Raw genomic sequence first — 21,518 nt, forward strand, 5'->3', positions numbered from 1 at the left:
TTTTGTCATGTTAGCTGGTTATCAGTCGGACGTAGCAGCTTGGAGCGGCGAGCGGCGTTACAACGTACTCTGACAATGATCCTGCGTCCCAAAGAGACTCTCCAGGCCTCTCTCAGCACTCTGGGTATTGCGCGCGGATCACAGTTGTTCTTTTTAATTAAGGCTTTGTCCTTCAAACGGAGGGAAGTTGCAGGGCCGTAGATAATGAAGTCCCAGAGTCGGGCGCAGACACCTGCTGCCTTTGTAAGGCTAATCTTTGTCTTGTCGGAGCCCGAAGACGTCCCGGAAGACGAAGACAGAGCGAGCAGAATGATCAAACAGCTCAGAGGCGCCAGTTCTTTTCTCCTTCTACTCTCACTCACCAACAATACTTTCCTTTTAGTGTACACCAGTTAGTGACTGGTTTTAACCTACGCCATCTTTCCTCAGGTTAACTTTTACGTTCTTTGTTTACGAGAATCTACAGGTGTTCTTGACCAGATCTCCGTCAACTTCACCACTTTGTTTTTGTCCCAGTTCTGACATTTTATTGTTTCATGTATTTTGTTGTTGTTGTAAATGCTATTTCTGTTGCTTTGTGTATTTTTGTTTTTGTGTATTTCTGAATCATTCTCGGTTTTTATTATTGTTTAACGTGTTGCTCGGGCTGGGTATCGCCAGGTACCTGGCAATACGATACATCGCAATATTTTTGCCCACAATAACCACATTATACATGAATGAAGCCAGGTTAAACAAAGTATATACTGCAGAGTGGCTCTTCTTAACACTGACCACAACTAGTCCGATGTTTTTGTGTTATGTTAAAGTCTTTAAGAAAAGACTGATACAAAATAATGCTTAACTAAAACAGTGTTAATAATGTTTGTGCAAATGAACTTTCAATCATTAAAAACAAAATGAATGCAGAAAAAACTCATTTCAGTGCTAGTATTATCAACTTCTCTGTAAACATGGACACATACTGTATCAGTGCTGCTTAACAAGCAGAATTAACTTGTTTTATGAAAACTGGAAAATTTCACTGCACATGAAAAACCCAATTTAACTTATACTTACCATCATGTGTAAAGTACAAATTAAACCTGCACTGCAGATTGCACAATATACATTTCAGTGCAAACACTAAAATCAATTTGTTCTTTGTAAACTTAAAAACCTGAGAACATTAAACTTGTGCTTGGTACTTGTGTAGAAAAGGAAACAAAATAAATCGATATTCGGTGGGAGCGTATCGATAACGTACCTCAAGAAGAAATATTGCGATATATCGTATCAATATTTTGGCACACCCCTAGTTCTTGCAGTCGTTCTGGGCCTGTAATCTTCTTATCGCGTTAACTTCCAGGATTTACTCTATGTGTGCAGTACTACGACGCTGGATAACTTCTTATCAGAGTAAATCTTTACGATAACGTCTTACGTCGTAGTACAGGCCCTTTGTGTTTAATGTGTCGTGTGTCATGTTGTGTTTGGCTCAATTCTAACGTCTGTGCACCACTCTTATAGTGCACATAGAAACTTGGTACAATATAAAACCAAGACTTAGCCATATGTTTACCGTATGTTCCAGTGTATAAGACGTGACTTTTTAGTGTAAAATTGAGGGCGCGACTTATGTGCCAATATTTTGTCTGACAGCACCATTTAAAACACAAACTGGTAAATTACACATGATGTATTCAACAATAACATATTAACAGACTTAGTTGTAATTTCAGAGAAAATTATAAATTGAGTAAAAAACAAGTTATATCCCCGCCCTAAAAATACTTTTCAGGATGAGGACATTCAAGACTTTTGGTCTGAGAGTAATTTCAGAAAATGTAGAATGCTGTGGGGGGTGGGGGGAGGGGTGAAGGTTGAGAACCAATGAAAGCAAATGCACACACACACAAACACAGTATTGTCAGTGCAGGTTTTAATGTGTAAACACTCTAACTGTGATGTCAGTTTCCCGCCTCTCTGACTCACTATCGCCTCCTCGGCTGTAATTGAATTGTTACTGTCAGTGTGTGTGTGTGTGTGTGTGCGTGTTCGTGTGTGTGAGTATAAGGAGGGGACTTATAAATAAAATGTGTTTTCTATCAGGCAACGTTTGACAAACTGTGTTGGGATGAGAAGCCCCGGTGATAATGCTGTGTGAGGACGAGGTAGAGGAGGCAGATGATGAAGAAGAGGAGGAGAAGGATAACTCAAAACAAGAGAACTGCAACGACTGAAAAACATCTCCTACACATCTTTCAGGGCTTTTTCAAACCGTTTGTGCAGCGTCAGTTTCATATTCCTTCCAAATGTCGTCATTGCTACGCTGTTGTGTGTTTCTTTTCTCATTATGGAGTCATTTAGTGTCTTTTTGCTTTTTTTAGGGGTATTTTATGTATTTTTGTACATTATGTTATTTTATATTTTTGACATTTTGCGTATTTTCTGTTTTGTTTCATGTACTTTTTTTGTCACTTTGTGCCTTTTTGGAGTCATTTGGTGTCTTTTGGAGGTTGTGCATGTCTTGTTCCCACTGTTCAGGGAGAAGCCTGGGAATTAAAGGTTAAAAAGTAGGCACCCCTCCTCTCCTTCCTCTCCGTTAATCCCTCGCTCCTTTGCAGACTTTTACTTTGACAGTCTGATGGGGACGATGAGCTGAAATCAAACACGGGCTGATCTCCCTGTGACGGAATCTAAGCCGCAGCTTCACACGCTCTTCTTCCTCTGTGATTTCACCTTACAGAGGCACACAGAGACGGGTCGAGTGTGAAGAAGCAGAATGGATACCTGTGAAACCAGTATCAGCTCTGACACAATAAAAACAGCAAATCCACTGTTTGTGTACAGGGAGTCACAGCAGCTCGTATCAGTTGCAACAATTAGCAATCAAGTTTGAAAGCACAACACTGCAAAGCATGCTGGGAAAGCTTCGCTTTCCAAATATAGCTACAACACCATTCTAAATCTGCAACCTGTGGCTCTGGAGCCTAATGTGGCTCTTTGACTCATGCAATGGCTCCCTATAGCTTTAAAAAAAACAATTGAAATAAATAGTTTTTTTTTTTTTTTTACAGCTATTAATGATTAATGACAAATAAAATCAAAATATAACAATTTGTAAACCTAAAAATAAATCACGTTGTGCAATGACTCAGCACCTTCCTACTTCACCTCCTGCAACATCTACAAACCATCAACTTTCCTGCACCTGTGGCTAACCTTAAGTTTTAAATCCCTGGTAAAAAAAACTACCAACTACCAACAAAAACACTATTCTGGAAGAAAACAGAGATTTTAATTGTGTGGGAACAGATTCATTTTAACCACCAATGTGCCGGTTAAATATGTATGTTTTATGTGTGGCAAGAAATGATCAATTAGCATGTGTTGACTACATCAAATTCAAGTTACTTTTTGTAGCCTTCCAAATATATTAACTAAAAAAATAAACTTCTTTATATAACATTGTGTTCATGTAAACTGAGATGCATAAGAATTTGAAGATGGAAGATACTGTTTTATTTCTTGATGTCAATTTATTTTAAACTGTTTTTAAGTTGCCATTTACATGATCAATAAAAATCAAGTCAAATTAAATCAAACATTATTTTATATAATTTTAACTGTATAGAATTTAATACACTGTATTGTCGTCATTGAGAAGGTATTTTTTTCTGTTCCGGGAGGACTTTAATACAGGTGAGATGATGTAAAATGGCTCCTTTGAGAGTAAAGGTTGCAGACCCCTGGTAAAAATATATAGTGTCATAGTTACTGACGAATACCAGTAGGAACCAATATCAACCCATATAAACAGGGTATGAACCAGTATAAAAACTGGGAGAGTTGTTGAAACACTAGCTTCAATAATGTTCTGACCAGACTGGTGTCCATGTTAACTGATGACAAACTTCTGACCCAAACCAGCTCACTCTTAGACACCAGTCACCAGCTAACACGATCACCATTTGGGCTAAAACACGACTGAAGTCAATCAGCAACATCACACAAACTGTGTCACAGAATAAGTTTAGTATTAATCTGTCAGCTACTGCAAACTAGCCAGTACTCAACAGCTCTCAGGTACTGAGGGGGCGGGGCTTCACTGGAACCAAAGATGCTGTATTGATGTGAGATGAACACTCCTGCTCACGCTCACACACTGTAAACTCTATAACGATGATGAATGTGAGGATTAGCTGCTAATGGTCTCATTAGCATTAATAATCACAGCCCTATGATGTTGGTGGAGTAAGGCGATTAGCAGCTAATAGCAAACCACTTCTGCAGCTCTGCTCGCTCTGAAACCTTTGTTTTCTGCTCATTTCAGCCTCTGTTCGGATAAAATAAAAAAAAATTTAAAAAAAATGCGTGATTAAGTGAAACCATTGAAAGTTTGCTCTGTCCTCCTCGTCCCAGTTTAGAGTTAAACTGGTTAGAATGGGAGGATCTGAGTTTGAGCTAAACCTCGATGTAAGCCTGATGTTTTTATCTTGAGCTAAAACGCTTCATTGGTTTATCAGATGATAATGTAACAACATCAGTCATTAGCTGCACTGTGGCGCTTCAGTCACACACACTGTGATGCATAAGATACATGGTGTTGTTAATCTGCAAAAAACACTGAGATATTCCCCGAATGCAAAAATACACCAAATAACACCAAAAACTAGGTTGCCACCAAAAAAAAAAAAATACAGCAAAAAAGAACAAACCACACTAAAAACAACACAAAAAACCTAAAGCACACATAAAACCAAAAGACACAAAAATACACGACTACAAAAACAAGCACGACACACACAAAAGTTAAAACATAATAGACAAAACAACATTTATAAAACAACACAAAAAATATACACAAAATGACAAATAACTAAAACGGCCACTGCTCAGACTGTCAGAAAAAGTGCTGATCTTTGCAGTTACACAGATACATGTAAAGTAAGCCTAATGGATGATTTGGGTGTAGTTTGTACATGTACGTGTGTACGTGTGCACGTGTGTGTAAGATGACCTTCTGCTGGGGAGTGGGAGAGCTTCTCTCAGACTGAGAATCACTTTCCTCCCACTCGGCGCTCAAAGTGCTCTGACTGATATTAGTCAGATTGCGTCATGTGCGTTTAGAGATGACTGTGTTTAAGTGTAAGAGTGCTGAAAGCAGCTTCAAACGAAGGCTCTCCTCCAAGGTCAGCTCCTGCTTTAACTTCCACACTTCATCAGAGCCGCCGCAATTAAACAGCACGAGGTCGGAGCGACGACGGGCTGCAACATTCAAACTTAGCAGCAGGAGCTCAGAGTCAGACTCAGAGCAAACTAAGCTTCAATCATCCATGAAGGAACATCAAACAGGCAGCTGTTTGCCTGGAAAACATCTCCTCCACCTCTCTCAGGGCTTCAGCTGACAGTCTGTGCCACGGCCGTTTCACATTCCCCCCCAAACGCCATCAGTCATACCTTGTTTTGTATATTTTTGTTTTCATTTTTATGGAGTCATTTTGTTTTTCATGATATTCTTTTTAGGTGTTTTGTTGTCATTCTTTTGTACTCTAAATCATTTGTTGTCATTTTATTGTAATTTCTCATCTTTTGGTGCATCTCTGGAGTTGTTCTTGCAATTTTCTTTGTAGCTTTTTAGACAGTCTGGGCAGCGGCCACTAATAGGGAACGTGAGCTGGGTTTAGACGCTCATGAGACATGTTAGCTTTACCCTACTGATGATGAGTAATTAGGGGTGTCCCGATCCGATATTGATATCGGTCCGATATCAGCCAGTAAACGAATATCACTTTTTATGGGACTGCATCTAAAATCTCTGATATATATTATATTTACTCATTTGTAGAATACTGTAGATATTATGTTGAAGGTTAAAATGTATGTAATCAATTGGTTAATAATAAATGGGTCAGTTTTCCTCATACCTGCTGTTGCTGACTATTGTTCTCTGTTTGAGTGACATCACTTGATTGAGTCTTTTCTAACATTCCACACTACAAAATAAGTCATTAAAGTATGTATGATTTGTGCTGATATTGCATCGGATCGATATCGGCCAATACTCAAGGCTGCAATATCGGTGTTGTATTGGAAGAGTTGTATCGGGACATCTCTAATAGTAATTCCTTCTAAACCTGTTTGTGTATCTCTCCAGCTGAGGGATAAGCAAACTAGAAGATTATTTTTTGTGTTCCATGTATTGCAGATGGTAAATACTGTATGTCTTCTTCTGAGACTGTGAAGGAACTGAGAAGAATTTTTTTTTTGGTTAGCTTAGCACGTAGCGACGCTGGCAGAGCAGGGTCAAAGGTTAAAGGGGCGTGGCTATGACATCAGGTCCTCTTATCAATTTAAAATGTCTTATCGCAGCGAAAATAGTCGTTCGTGGTCAAATAAACGTTTCCATTTTCATGTCTTATCTTTTGGGAATGTCGGCATGGGGAACGACATCCAGGGTTTAGTTTCTGCTTTTCTATCCTCAGTTTGACTTTAAGGACCACTGAGGTGTCCCTCTTATCCGCCCGCACCGGCTTGCCTCCAGGTTTGCAGAAAGTCAAAGGCGGTGATAAAAAACAAAAGAACAAAAAACTTGAAATTTGAATTAATTCGAACACACACACACACACACACACACACACACACACACACACACACACACACACACACGCACACACACACACACACACACACACACACACACACACACACACACACACACACACACACACACACCATCAGCCTGAATAATTCTGCTGCAGATCTAATTACCGCTCCGTCTCCAAAGACCCTGCGAGCCAATCTCGGACTTCTTGTTTGAACAGGCTGATGAACTCGGGGACTCGATGGATATCAAGTCATTTTGTTTAATTTATAAATGGATTTTCCCTAATACTTAAATTATCATCAGCACGAGAGCGAAAGAGCGACAAGAGCAGCGCCAAGCTAAAGGCCTTGATAGAAGAGGGTGGAGGAGTGCAGGAGATGAGGCGATGAATCCCAATGAGGACGCTGTCCTTTTACCAGTTTACAGCTCAACTTTACCTGCTGGTGGATCACGGCAACTGCTCATCATTAGAAATGGTGACGCGTAATGGCTGAAAACGGGCTTTAAAGCTATTACTCAGCATCACACACGTGTCCTTATTAACAGTCACCAAATAAGATAATCACTAGTTGAACTGTAACACCAATTGGTATGTGCGCTCACTGGCTCAAGCACTAGCCTCAAGATTATTAGTCAAACCATAACACCAACTGGCATGAGCACTTGGTGCCAGACACCAGTCACAAAACAGCTGGATTACCAATAGAACCCTGACACCACCATGTACAAGCACTTAAAGAGTTATCAAACCCCAAAACCACTTTTTCCTGCTGAATACAAATATATTTGGGTATGAAGTAGTGCTGTTGATTGATCCTAGTCCAACTCTCACACAACATTTTAATCAAAGCATTTCAATTTGACATATTTTGTTGTAAAATGTCAGAGTGACTGTCCTCTATGGATTGAAACCAGGCTATTACAATTGATTTTTGCTATGAGATAAGATATGTGTGATGTTTTGGGACCATTTTCGGTCACAAACAAGCAGTCTTAGCCCCGCCCCTTTTAGAAAAACTAGCACCTGTGGGCTCTACAATCTGTGGTGCGTAGGTTAGATTGAGAAGACCGTGATATAGAGTGATGAGTAGCTAGTTAACCTAGCATAGATTGATCATAATCAAGGCATTTTTTTAAATTTCCCTCCTAGTTGCAGGTCAGGAGAAAGCAGGGCTTTAGTTACTCTTTAAAGTTTCAGACACTAGTAACAAGATAACGTGATCACCAGTAGAACCCACGCCACCATGTATGAATGTCAACACAACAGTCACAAAAGAACTTTACCACAAGTAACCAAAGGACCCATAACACCAGCTCATACAAGAGCTCAATGTCACAGGGTAACGTGATCACTAGGTGAACCATAACACCAGCTGGTCTGATCAAAGTTCATCATCTTTGTTCTATAGACACAGGAGAAGGGAGAGGAGGATTTACAGCTCAGATCACGGCGTTCATTCAGTGCACATGCTGATTGGCCCAGGGGGCAGAATATTACTAACACAAAACCCCGCCTACATCACAATACTGACCAATCACACGGGGGTAAGGAAGAAGAAGAGAGACAGACAAACAGAAGTTGTTCTGTTCTCCCTAACCCTGCAGAGTGTCCGCTCAGTCCTACCTGGTTCGGGCGTCTCAGAGTGCGACGACGACGAACCCGACGACGCCCCGTCCTCGTGCACGGCTCCCTGTGACATACACAGGCCTCGGCCTGGAGGAAGCTTCATGCCGAGCTGCTCGGCCATCTCCACGTGATCCCCGGGATGGATGTAGTCAAAGACGCTGCTGCCGGTCAGCTCCACCTGCAGACACACACAAGTCATCACACTCAGTCCGGGTTACACTGTGTGTGTCACACATTTACTGCACATACTGGTGTTAGTGCATCTGCACATTGACACACACGTGACTAATTGGAGTTCACGGGATGATAAAAATGCCTTTAGTTGCTTCAAAAAATACTCATCTGGAGCAGAAAGTGAAGATGAAGGGATGACACTGATCACTAAACACACACACACAGGCCCAAGTGCACCATGGGAGTTGGTGTTTATGTTTACATGTTACACTACTAATTGAATCCTACATTTTTAGTCTGACTCCTAATCAATTAAAGCTGTAACAAGTATTTTACGTTTTTGCAGGAAGTCATGTTTAAGGTAGTTACTATGAACAAACAAAGAAGAAGAAATCCGACACTATGAGGAGACTAGATCGGACGGAAACACATTCCTGAGACCAGAATGAAGGACACGAAGGAAAACATAGAATATATCCTCTCATTAATTTCCTTTTTTACCTCTTTTTATTTTGTGTTATTAAAGACACACGTGCACACACAGTATAGAACCTCTGACTTTGTAACGTACTAATCATATAAATGGATGTTGGCTGAGAGGGTTCATGATGAATTACAGCGTTAAGGAAATCCATCACGTAAAAAAAAATCATTTAGGGACATTTGGCAATATTCAAAACTTAGAACATTTTAGTAAATATATAGCAAGTAACAAATTGTTTTTATTTACTATATTTTATTCTATTATTGTAACTATGTTTTTTATGTTGTCTTTTATTTACTAACACGCTGCAAGTTTTGCATTTACAGCCACTTGAGAAAACATCTATTGTCACCATTACAGGTGACACTCACACACTCATCCAGCCCAGTCTGCCAACCTGTGAGGCTGTAGTAGGCGGAAAGTCTCCTTCTGACTGCACAGAGAAGCGGGACATGGCTAAAGCATTGATGCTGCTTCATTTAGGGGTCTATTCTCCCATCTGAACTTAAGCACTTTTTTTGCACGCCTGCAGTTACGCACTTCTCTCCAACGCGTATTCTCCGGTCCAGGCTTCTGACACGCCCACCGCGCGTAAGGTAGACCAAAAGTGCGCATGTGTGAATGAAGGTGGGCTGAAGGAAAGGAGGTGGTGATGTCATTTCTTTTGGGCTGTCTAGAAATCACGGAACATGGAGTTTTCCCAACGCTTGTAAATGTCATTGAAATCCGTGAAAATGATAAAGTTCACTTTTAATTTGAAACGCCTTCATTGATAAACAATAAAACAGGTTGATTTGATCAGATTATTGCAGTGTGACTGAGGATCGGCCGCATTCTGTCTGAGTCACAGTTAAAATCACTCTCCTTAATCGTCATCGCTGTACAGCGTGACCGAGTTAGATGCACTGGAGATATGAGGAAATAACCCGGCCGCAGAGCGTCCTGCTTTAATACAGAGGGATGTTTGTAGTGAAACACAACTATTGGCTTCCATAATACGCAGTTTTAAATATAAAATGTTTAAAGCGACCTGAGCTGAGCCTCATTAAATTATATGTGGGAACAGTTTCTAGTCCATCCTCATCCGCATATGACAGCTTGTTTCACTCTGTAGTGGATCAAACTGTGACTTTACGTTGGACATAGTATGAAAATAGTTGAATCACTGTGACCAACGTGGACAGAAGTCTGCAACTGTCAGAGTTTTAATCGCGCAGCAGCAGATGAGTGATCACAGCTGCTGCTGCGCGACACGAGTCCGTGTGACTTCAAATGTAACTAAGTCCATATTTTTGGTGCAATGTAATGTTTCATCTTATGGGGGTGCTGCACTTATTCCAGGGTTAGAAGCGCGTAAGAGGTAAAGGACTTACGCACACCGGAGAATGCGCGCTTGGCCAGATTTGAATTGAAACACCCACATTTCAGGGACGCTCAGCCCACATTGCGTAACTGGGATGAAGGCGCACAACGACTGACTTAAGTACAGGGGGCTGAGTACATCCAATCGGTAATGAGTTTCCCCCCACATCACTCCCCCAGTCGTCACTGTCTGTAGAGATTTCTACAGCGTGAGGGCTGCACACTTCCTCATCTTACTGGGGCCAAAATATTATGTCTATTTAAATTCTAAGTATATTTAGAGTAAACTCATCCTTTAGTAACTCCGTAAGTTGAGCGTTGAAGTGGCGCTGTCTATGATAAGTGCTATAAATGTACGGCTGGAGAAGAAGTGAGCAGCCCATAGGTGCAGCCTCCTGCTCTGCAGACACATTATTCATGCTATTCCCCGGTCGTCACATCACTGGAGCGATGAAGCGACCAAAAAGCGCAACGATGTTCAAGTGACTCATCACGGGCGATTTAAGCGACTATAATCTCTGAAGTCGCGTTTGGTGTGAACGCACCTTAAAGGGGACAAATCATGCTAAATCCACTTTTTTAGCCCTTAAATGCATTTTGTTGTATATTTAGAGTGCTTAGAAGTACAGAAAAAATCAAATTAATCTCTTCAGGTGCTCCGTAGATATCTTTATATTCTGTTTTGCTCATATTTTTCAATCTGTTTCGATTTTTCTATTCTCTATTATGTTTTTTGAACTATTACATCACAGTATTTGCAGCGGAACTGCCAAATTCGTACATCAACTCCAGGTCCAACACTTCAAGCAATCTGCCATTTTTATTTCTCGCTTTTATTTTGTAGTCCAAGCTCCAGGATGCTGAAGTTACGAGAGGATAAGTCAATATGTTCAGTTGCTGGATGTAGTAACACACACGCTTCATTACACCGTCTCCCAGCATCAGAACCTTTTCGAAGTGTCTGGTTGAGTTTTATTTTTCACGGAAATGTACCCACATCTGTGGGTAAGGTCATTTTTGTGTGCGAAGCACTTCAAGGATGACTGCTTCTGCAACCTCCGCCAGTATAAAGAAGGATTTGCCGAAAGACTTTGTCTGATTGAGGGTTCAATTCCTTCTATCTTTGGAGACGACGAACAGAGCACTTCGGTAAGCTGTAAATAACGCTAAAAAGTGTGATAAGACGTCCCTGTCATTGTTTTGTTAGCATTAGCAGTTGCACCGTCTTCATATGTTAGCGCTGTGTGCTCGTTTTAGATCCTTGATGATATGGCCTACGTGATTTAATTTAAGTCTAAAGTTTTCATCAGTCATTTCATTTTGCCGTTTTTGTCTCCGAAAAGACTGTATTAAAATGCATTTCGTGACGTTAGCTTGGCGCTCGGTGCTTGTGTTAGCTCACTTGTTAGGGTTCTGCAGGTTCATCATCTTCATTTTCATCTCGCTCCGCTGGGTCAGACTCTGGATCGAACATGTAAGGCTGGATGGACAAGTCTTCTGTTGTTGACATTTTGTAAATAACCTCTGAATAAAAAGTTTATGCGCCGCTACATAGCCGTATGTCTTCTATAAAACTTACAAAAATGGCCGAGTAGGGTGGAGTTGAACCGAGTGTCACCTGAAGAGGGGGCGGGGTATGAAGTGTCTCATTTGCATTTAAAGAGACCGCACCAAAACGAGTTGCTCTCAGAAGCACATCAGAAAAGGGGTAGAAAAGGGGCCTGTGGAGCTATAATAATGAGGAATTCAGACCCAAGCATTGCAGTTCCACTTTATATAGACCACAACTGTATGATTTATATGTAAAAAGGAAGGATTTAAAACCATGATATGTCCCCTTTAACAGGTAAGCTATCGAGTGGCTGGTATCCTCCTCCCACACCAGCCACTAAGCGTTACCTCACCAACTTGCCTCAAACCATTCGCCCCTGACAGCATCTGGGCCCTGGTGCAGCTGCACGGGTTGCACCATCGATATTTACGCCACTGTTTTGTGTGTAGGATTTCATTTTGTCCTGATTATTTACATGGACAGAAGTTGGTTGCCGTGTGCAGTTAGTGCTGGTAAAATGGTGGCTGAAGTAGAGCTGTTCTCATGTGCATTCTGCTGTTTATTGTGCAACAATTATTGCACTTTGGATGAGCTTGGACGGAAACAATACACACACACACACACACATATATATGTACGTGTGTGTGTATATATGTGTGTGTGTGTGTGTAAATGTGTGTGTGCGCATGTGTGTATATATGTCTCCAGGGTGGATATTTCTCCTCTGCTTTTTTATCATTTTCTCCATCCTCTCTCTCTCTCTCTTTTTCTCACTCTGCCATTAACCTCCTTGGTTGCTCGCCCGCTCACAAACGCACTGTGTGTCACTGGAGACCTGAAAATCTCTCCTCTGTTCACCCAAATCTCTCTACAATGGAGGTCTTTGAACATTTAGAGCCACAGAGGCCACAGACGTTGATAAGCTCGGATTGGAACGTCCAAACACTGCAGCCGATCGCAGTGCATTATTGGACTTTGATAAGGACACAATGGAGATACACTTTATCATGTTTGTCATGCTAATATGTGCGTCAGAGCTTTTTGTCGAGGAGATTTTACTTGTTTGGTGTGTTAATGACTTGCAAAGAGCTTCAGGTGTCAGAGGTGTGTGTGTGTGTGTGTGTGTGTGTGTGTGTGTGTGTGTGTGTGTGTGTGTGTGTGTGTGTGTGTGTGTGTGTGTGTGTGTGTGTGTGCGCTTCAGGCCAAATCTCATCAATCCAGTTGAAAGGTCTTCGGGGCAAACTCCTCTATCTACACTCCAACAGTTTAAAATGGCCTGAAGCTTACTTAGAAATGTGTGTGTGTGAGAAACCTGATGTCACCCTGTGTGTGTGTGGATGTGTGTCTGTGTGAGAGACAGAGAAGAAAAGGGTGTGTATAAAATAACATGCAGCTGTTTGAATGGAAGGAAAAAAAACATCTCCTCTGCATCTTTTAGTAAGTAAGTAAAGTAAATTTCTATATCAATTTGTATTTTGTTTTTTTTTGTTCTAGTTGCATTTTAGAAGTTTGTTACTTTATGGTTTTTTTGGAGTCAGTTTTGTGTTGTTTGTATATATTTATTGCTTTGTGTGCGTGTTTACTTTCACCTTGTGTATATTTGTTGTGGTTTTCTGTGTTTTAGTTGTCACTTTGTGTATTTTTGTAGTTTTTGTCTTTCAGAAATAGATACTAGCAGACCCCCGTGATGGAAGGATTTTTTTTTGTGTGTATTTCTGATGGTTGTGTAGTTTTATAGGAATTTTGTGTTTTTGTTATTTTTGAAGTAATTCTGTGTATTTCCAATTTATTTATTTTTTTTGTTGTGTTGCATTTTTTGCCGTGGTGTGTATTTGTTTTTGCCATTGTGTGTCGTGTGTCATTGTGTATCAAATGTACCATCTTCCACTGAGACTGTGAATGAAAGTGCTGCATTATTAAATCAAAATAAAAGCACAAGATCATTTTGTGTTCTACGCCTTTCATAATGCAGTTGCTCTGCTTTTATCCTAAAGCTCTGCATTTTTACTCGCCAGATTCAAAGAAGCTTAAATGTAATAAAAAGTTGGAGGCGAGGAGAGCGACATTCAGTTGATCTCAGTGCACTAAACACTGTTAAACGAGCCGGTCGCTGTAATAAAAGTCTATTTATTATAAACAGCCTACGTTCAGCCTTTACAACCTCTTTAATACACCATGAGTCAGACGCTCACGCTGCCTTCAAGTGCGTGAGAAAAAGGAGGACATAAAGAAGTCTTCTGTGTTTTATGCCGCTGAGGCTTTTACTGCATTATAACACGATCTTTGAACAAACATTTCTAAACTGTTCTGACCTTTGAGGAGACGATTGTAGACAGAGCTTGGCCTGCGAAGTTTCCGATAAAGGTAATGATACCCTGTCTCTGTGAGGACATACTAAAGAGAACCGAGGCAAAAATAAAAACACAAACAAACAAACAAACCGGCATAGGGCGTGAGACAGAGGGAGGAAGCAGTGGTTCCTAACCCTTTCAAAATACAACTAATTACCATCTAGCTTAATTAAAATAGTGTGACCGAGAGCATGCAGACAGACCAGGTGACGTGAAAATGACCTGATGATACACACGTCTATGTTCAAGTGTGTGTTCGGGTGCAACTCCTGGGAAATACAATGATTAACAAAATATTTTAGGGATACAGCAAAGAACTGGCAGTGATCGTGATCACGGTGCCATGATTATTCACACTTTAAAGGCTTGGAAGAAATGTACAGTATAGTACGTGGCTATGCTGTTGTATGATCAAAACGAAAAGTGAGCATGTGAGCATAGGCAAAGTCACCAGCAGGAGGTGCCATAGAACCATCTCAAAGAGCTGAACGTAAGAATTTACTGATTTAAAATAAATGATATCTAATTTGGACATTTCCTGAAATTTTAAACAAAGTGTCAAGTAGTTTTTGAGTTAGACTTTTCATTTAAACATCTTCATTAGTCCTGGTGTTCCGTAACCCTCTGGGGCCTAAGGTGTTTTTGCTGTTTTTTCAATGCGTTTGATTTTACCTTTACATTTCATATATAGAAATCCATAAACCTTGCTTGTTTGGTATCATTTTTTTCAGGAGAACCTCCCAAATGGGACCGTGAAGTATATTCTTTAGTATGGCATCCTGTATTAACACAGTAGATCTAAAACCACTATAAAAACTAAAATTCGAGTGGGAAAAAGCTAGGTTTTTTACTATAAAACTCACAAACACTTTTAACAAATCAGTTTTACTGCTTGCATAGCAAATCTCAACTATATATTTCAAAAACTTATATACAGATAAATAAAAAACACAGTTATATATAGCTATTTACAGTGAAATGGAAGCAATGTCTCAGGCGATTTTGTACAACTATTTACAAAAAAAAGTATCAATCACAAATACAGGGAAAGACCAATTATTTGAGCCTCATTGTGTTGATATAAAACAAAAACAAATATACAGTACGAGACACTACACTCTAATCTCACTCACTACACACTAACCTAACAGTCAAATTACAGTAATAATCACTATTATCGCAAATCTCTCAACTCACCCTCTCTTTCTGTCTCTGTTTACCTGTCGCTTGAAAACAAAATTCCCGCTATATGTGGACATTATGATTGGACAATGACCTTCTTCTTCTCAGCCAATAGGAAAAAGCTATAATGTGAGCGTGGTTCTTTCTTGCTGATTGTAGATTGCAGAGGAAGTGAGGCTTTTTAGGGCGGGACATCAAGACGTTTCACAGGAACTCCGGACATCAGTTTTAAGGCTTTACATCAGCACCCCTACAAGACTTCATTATACAACAAAAGCTAATCAAGTTTTCAACTTTGCTGATGACACACAGGTGTGTTAGGTGACAAATCCTGGGAAATATACACATTTAAAGTATCATTTATGTGTTAAAATAAAGACCAAAGTTTAAAAGTAAAACTGTGGATGTTGGATGAAAAGATCGTTGAAGTAGGAATTCTCCCAAAAAGTTTCAGTTAAAGAAGAGAGAGAAAAGTGGGATATAAAGGAGCCATTGTAATGGACTGGTGTGTGTGTGTGTGTGTGTGTGTGCGTGTGTGTGTGTGTGTGTGTGCAGGCATGCGGGGCAATTAATTGAGCAGCGATTGGAATGCGTCGCTGCAGCCTGTTGCGAAGCCCCCACAGGGCTTCGAATGCAGACACACAAAGCCAAAAGACTCACACGCACACACACACATGCAGCGCACACACACACACACAAGAGCACGCGCGCACACACACACGCTTCGGTGTTCCCTGAGGATCTTCACATTCAGCTGCTGTGACCTTGACAAAAACATCACACACTGCTCGCTCACAGCGGAGCGTCTCTCTGCGTTTGTTGTTCGTATTCCTCACAGACGCACAAACGCTCGCCTCTTTATTTCAGCCGTCTCCACATTTACACATATTACCAAACTCTCTCAAACACCACACAAAGTCCACATGCTGTTACACCTGCAGCAAATTCAGTCCTACTTTTGAATAAATTACATTATTTTATCTCGGGATACCAGTCAGATTACAGCAATAGCAACGGCTATTAATTATTAATATTGATCAGAAAAGGTCAGACACTTCTGATGCTGTTCTTTTTTAATCACGACAATGTTTGTGATTATTGTTGGTGCAGTTCATTTACAGTGGAAAAGAATGCACAACAGTGACTGATTAACATCGATTGTAAACATGTAAACATTTCACATTAATTAAATAATTTGATATTTCAGCAAGGTCCTTCTTGTATTTCAGGAAACGAAAATACATTTAAATGTGAAATCAAGAATCAATCATTTCTGGATTAATAATATCTGAATCCACATTAACTGTACAAAGTAATTACACTAGCAGGATTCTCTTTGCGTTTTCTTCCTAAAATACAATTATATTTAGTTACAGTTTAGTTATTACCATTTTAACGTTCTTTATAACAAAGTAAGACAGAATTTAGGAATAGAACACCAATGGTTGATCAACTGTCTACACAGTGGAGACGTTAAATTCTTTTAAAAGGATGAAGATGAATTATCACGTAGAAGTGTGAGGAAGAGAAAGAATGTGGCCCATTTGTGTCTTTGGGCTTTGGAGGAAGAAACTGTGTCTGCTGATGTGAAAACTGCATAACTTTAGTCGAGCTAGTTCCTCTTTTAAACACGGGATAACAAAACTGTTCTCTAGAGCTCAACAAGAACACAACACAACGTAATATTTCATTCATCTGATTTTTGGACACTTACAAGTGTCATTAGCATCAAAACATTTATTTTAACTTGGACATAAGTATGTTATTTCCTGTCGGGTTCAGGCCAAGCGTGGGCAGAAAATGCTGCTGATCCGTAATGGAATGCATATATTTTATCAAATAAACCTGTTACTTTGTCCTTCAATGAATAAGGCCTTTTCAAATTAAAAGTGTGCTTTACCTTTTTCACGGATTTCAATCACATTCATGAAAAAAAAACCTCCATCGTCCATGATGCATCCTTTCTTCATGTTCTTATGATTTTGTTCGAAATTACATCAATCTAATGAAATGATTTCTACTAGCATAATCTCATGAGGAGCACTGGTTTCACTGATTTTCATCAACACCAGACAGCCGAACAAAATAACTCCATGGCCCAGCCCTCCTCTTCTAAAAGAAGAACATTAGATGGCCTTCTTTCACAGCCTTACGTGCATTGGGTCTATTTACGTGCAGTGGGCGTGTCTGGAGTCTGGATGGGAGAATACGTGTTGGACAAACGTCAGTAACTCAAAAACCCGTTAAGCACAAATGAGAGAATAGGGCCCAATATGTCTGTGACGGAGTGTGTGGCAGAATGGAGTAACGTGTACGTCAGTAGTGTCTCTGAATGGTGTGGCTTAGTATCTCTGGAGTACCCCCGTCTCTCTGAGTGGCTGTGGTTATGTATGAGTTGTGTAATAGTGTGGGGTTTAGGGGACCTGAGAGGTACAGTACATCAGGATACGACGCAGCACAATCTGTCAGCTTCAAATGTGGGCTGACGGAGAGGAGTCCCTATCTGAAATGACTGTTTGTTTTCAATTTCACATTCAGCCTGATTCACTCACGATTGGAGCGCACAGAGGTTATTACACACACGCGCACACACACACACACACACACACACACACACAAGCCTGCTGGGATGTGTGTGTGAGTGCTTATTGTGCATCCATGTCAGAAGTAAATGTGTTTAACTTTACAAATTCTTTAAAGTGATAATCACACACATCTTTCAAGATAATTGTCAATCAATTTATCTGTTTGACACACACACACACACACACACACACGCACAGGTCATGTGATGTGATGCTGACTTGGCTCAGTTTTGCTTGCCAGCTCTAGAATGACAGCGATTTGCACTTATATGAGTGGATTTAAAGGGATAGTGCACTGTTTTTACAAAATGTTCCAATTGTTCTGAAAACGATGTCTTACATGGACCCAGAATCCTATTGCATTTTAAGGATAAGCTTTTTTTTTTACAGTTAAGGAGCCACTGTTGTCTGCAAAGCATCATGGGTTAATGACGTCTGTGGGCGATCTGCCTCTACAAACCACATTGTTTGTTGTTGGATTGGAGAATTCAGCCTGATTTTTGGAACATTTAGAAGACTTTTGAATCAAATTGCTTCATATGCCTTATACGGAAGCTAACAGCTACCACAGTGAAAAATGTGTATTATTATATTAAACACGGACACGCTGCTGTTGTGATTCCAACGATATCCCTCTTTGTCAGAGGAGTTCCTCTCATGCTGAAATAACATTAAGTTCATACACTAAAAGGCAATATTACAACATATCATGCTTTGTACATAATTCATTGTTACAATATAAAGTACGTTTTTACAATATATCATGTTTATACGATATTATGTTTGTAAAACTTCAGTCGGCATTAATGAACAACGCTCGCAAAGGGACCCCTATTTGTCTGAGTTTCCCTGAGTGTCTGTACTATACATAGAATCATTTTCTTTCTCTTTGGTTTTAATGTCGACCCTTGTCCGATGAAAACTCTGGTTTTAACTGTTAGGGGAGAATCTGCGACATTTCTGCTCCCCTGTACTTCTCTTATTGACGTAAACACCACGACACAAAATGGAATGGATTTGGTAGTGAAAGTAGAAGCAGTTTGTCCGGATGACTTAATAATGCCTTAATTATGGGCGGGGCTCCTGAAGCAGTTAAGACACGCCCAGTCTATACTATAAAATCTCCAATGAACAATCTATGCTATGTTAACTAGTTACTCATCACTCAATATACCTCTATTCACTCTTCTCTCAATCCATCCTACTCACCACAGATTGTAGAGCCCACAGGTGCTAGATTTTATAAAAGGGGCGGGGCTAACAGTGCTTGTTTGTGTTACAAGATGGTCCCAAAATGTCACATGATCGCATTCTCAGCCAATAGCAAAAATCTATTGTAATAGCCTGGTTTAAACCCATAGAGGACAGTCACTCTGACATTTTACAACTAAATATGCCAAATTGAAATACTTTGACAAAAATGTTGAGAGTTGGACTATGATCAATCAACAGCACTACTTCATACCCAAATACATCTGTGTTCAGCAGGTTTAGTTCCTCCTGAAGTGTAAATAAGGCTCATATGTAAAAAGCAAAAAGGGTGCATTCATATTAAATAATACTAGAGCAGTTAAAACACAGTAGAGTTTGTTTGCTGGAAAGTCCGTCTCGTTCAGACGCGTGAACAGACAAAGTCTAAAGCATATCAGGCAGGTGAATTCTAGAGCAATTCGGAACGCTTCCAATCAAAGTCTAGAGTGATGCAGGTGCGCTGAGAACACATACACTCTCGGCATGGACTAAACACAGGATGTATGGAAGATGTGGGTGGGCAGGACACCAGCCACGGCAGGAAAACAAAACATCAAAACCACTAGAAGCACCGCTGCTATATTTGCTGCTGCTCCATTGTTGAATGCTGTGAAAGCACAGGTGGAACAGGCAGATTGTTCTGTGTACTCTTACGCACTGGCTTTGAGGTGATCAAATTATCAGCTGTTCTCTGCCCATTCGACCCGAGTCTGGGACTGAATTATGGCTCCATGTGAGAAACGTATTTTCTGCACAACAGTTCTAATAAGAACAACTGGAACATTTGTGGCCACATTTGTAAAAACAGTGGAGAATCACTTTAAGTCTTGCGCTGCCATTAGCAGTCAGTCACGAGTGATCGCAATTCATCCTGCATTAGACTGAGGAGGGGAAAGAGAAGTGAAGAGCATGAGGAGGGTGAGAAACAGAGGAGCGGGAGAGGAGGAGACACCGATTAGGATGGACAGAGATGGGAGAGGAGGGAAGGAGGTATAAAGTAATGGATGTGTAATGAGAGAGAGGAAGACAGTGAGAGGAGGAAAGATGAAGGCTGTAACTGACATCACATGGTCACATGATCTGAGGTCCAAACGCAGATTATCCACACGTTCAGATCTACAGCTTTAAAACAACACGGATCACATCCATCTGATCGACTAGTCTGTGACCAATAACGACACAACAATCTTTTTCACCAAATCCTGATCATTAATGCTTTTTACCAAACTGTATTTATTTCTCATTGTTTTGTGTGTTGTGTATCATATTGTGTGTTGTTTTGTGCTTTGTCTGTTGTGTATCAGGTCAAAGCTTAGTTAGTGTCCATCACCTCAGCATACTGAGTAATCCCACCTCCCTCTGCTAGCCTCTGTCAAAGTGCCAGCACACCTCGCCGCTGTCGACCTCACACAGTCCCAGATAAACTCTCTCCTGTGGCCGTGCTGAGGGTACCATGAGCCCTGTGCGGCTCCTGGATGACCTTTTTGTCCCTCGCTCGCTCCCATAGAGCAGAGCTGTAGTTCAGCTGTAATGGCTCAGTGGGGAGAGCAAGCAGATGGTGCATAAAACGAACGCGCCGCACTCCAGGGACCGGCTCCTCGGCTCAGGTGATTGTGTGTGCGTGTGCGTGATTCATCATTGGTTAAACAGCTGCTTGTCAGAGTTGCTGCACATTAAGGGGCTGATGCATTGTGTGTTTCTTTGTGGTTTCCTTTTTCTCCCGAAAGAAAAAAAAATATTGGAATATAAAATGTGCAGTGTTGGGCCGTAACATGGTCGTAACAACGACGTTTTCTACATCAAAAAGCTTTTTAGTATACTCTACTTTTGCAGCCAAATAGTGCGGTAGCTACTCAGAATCTACGTTTTCCCAATCATTTATAAAGCTCAAACGCATCCCTCCTGTGTAATAGGAGTGTAACGTTATCTCGATACGGCGATATATCGGGATATTTTTTTTCGCATGATCGATTATCTTAAGTATTGATTTTTAGAATTTTTTTTAATTTTTTTTTTTCAAAACCTTTTCTGTTTTTTCACTAAAATGTGCAGGTATGTCTTCACAGAAATTTAGTTTTTTTTGGTTTTTGTTTACACAAAGCACTACTGGAGATACTTATTCATTTATATTGGTATGTTAACATTTATTTACAGAAATATTGCACTAAAATAGTGTTCATAGGACACTTTTTCAATTTATTGTCTTTCAGAGATATGAAATAAAAATTGTATTTTTTTCACTTAATCTTTTTTTTTTTTTTTCCCAAAAAACCTGGTAAACATATCTGTGTTCTTTACACACAATTTCATAAATAAATTGAAGTGCATGTTCACACCAATGAACACTTTCCAAATAAATTT

General features: G+C 40.2%; 1 protein-coding gene across 3 annotated transcripts in view; it reads right to left on the reverse strand.

The window, feature by feature from the left end:
* npas3 (neuronal PAS domain protein 3) overlaps nucleotides 1-21,518 on the reverse strand; it is a 185,365-nt gene that overhangs the window by 26,238 nt on the left and 137,609 nt on the right. For all 3 annotated transcript variants that reach the window (XM_028437754.1, XM_028437756.1, XM_028437755.1), the window contains one exon: nucleotides 8,214-8,394. In XM_028437754.1, coding sequence (XP_028293555.1) covers nucleotides 8,214-8,394 — 181 coding nt within the window. The remainder of the gene's footprint in view (nucleotides 1-8,213; nucleotides 8,395-21,518) is intronic.

The sequence above is a fragment of the Gouania willdenowi genome, chromosome 22 (assembly GCF_900634775.1).
Source record: "Gouania willdenowi chromosome 22, fGouWil2.1, whole genome shotgun sequence".
NCBI lineage: Eukaryota > Metazoa > Chordata > Actinopteri > Blenniiformes > Gobiesocidae > Gouania > Gouania willdenowi.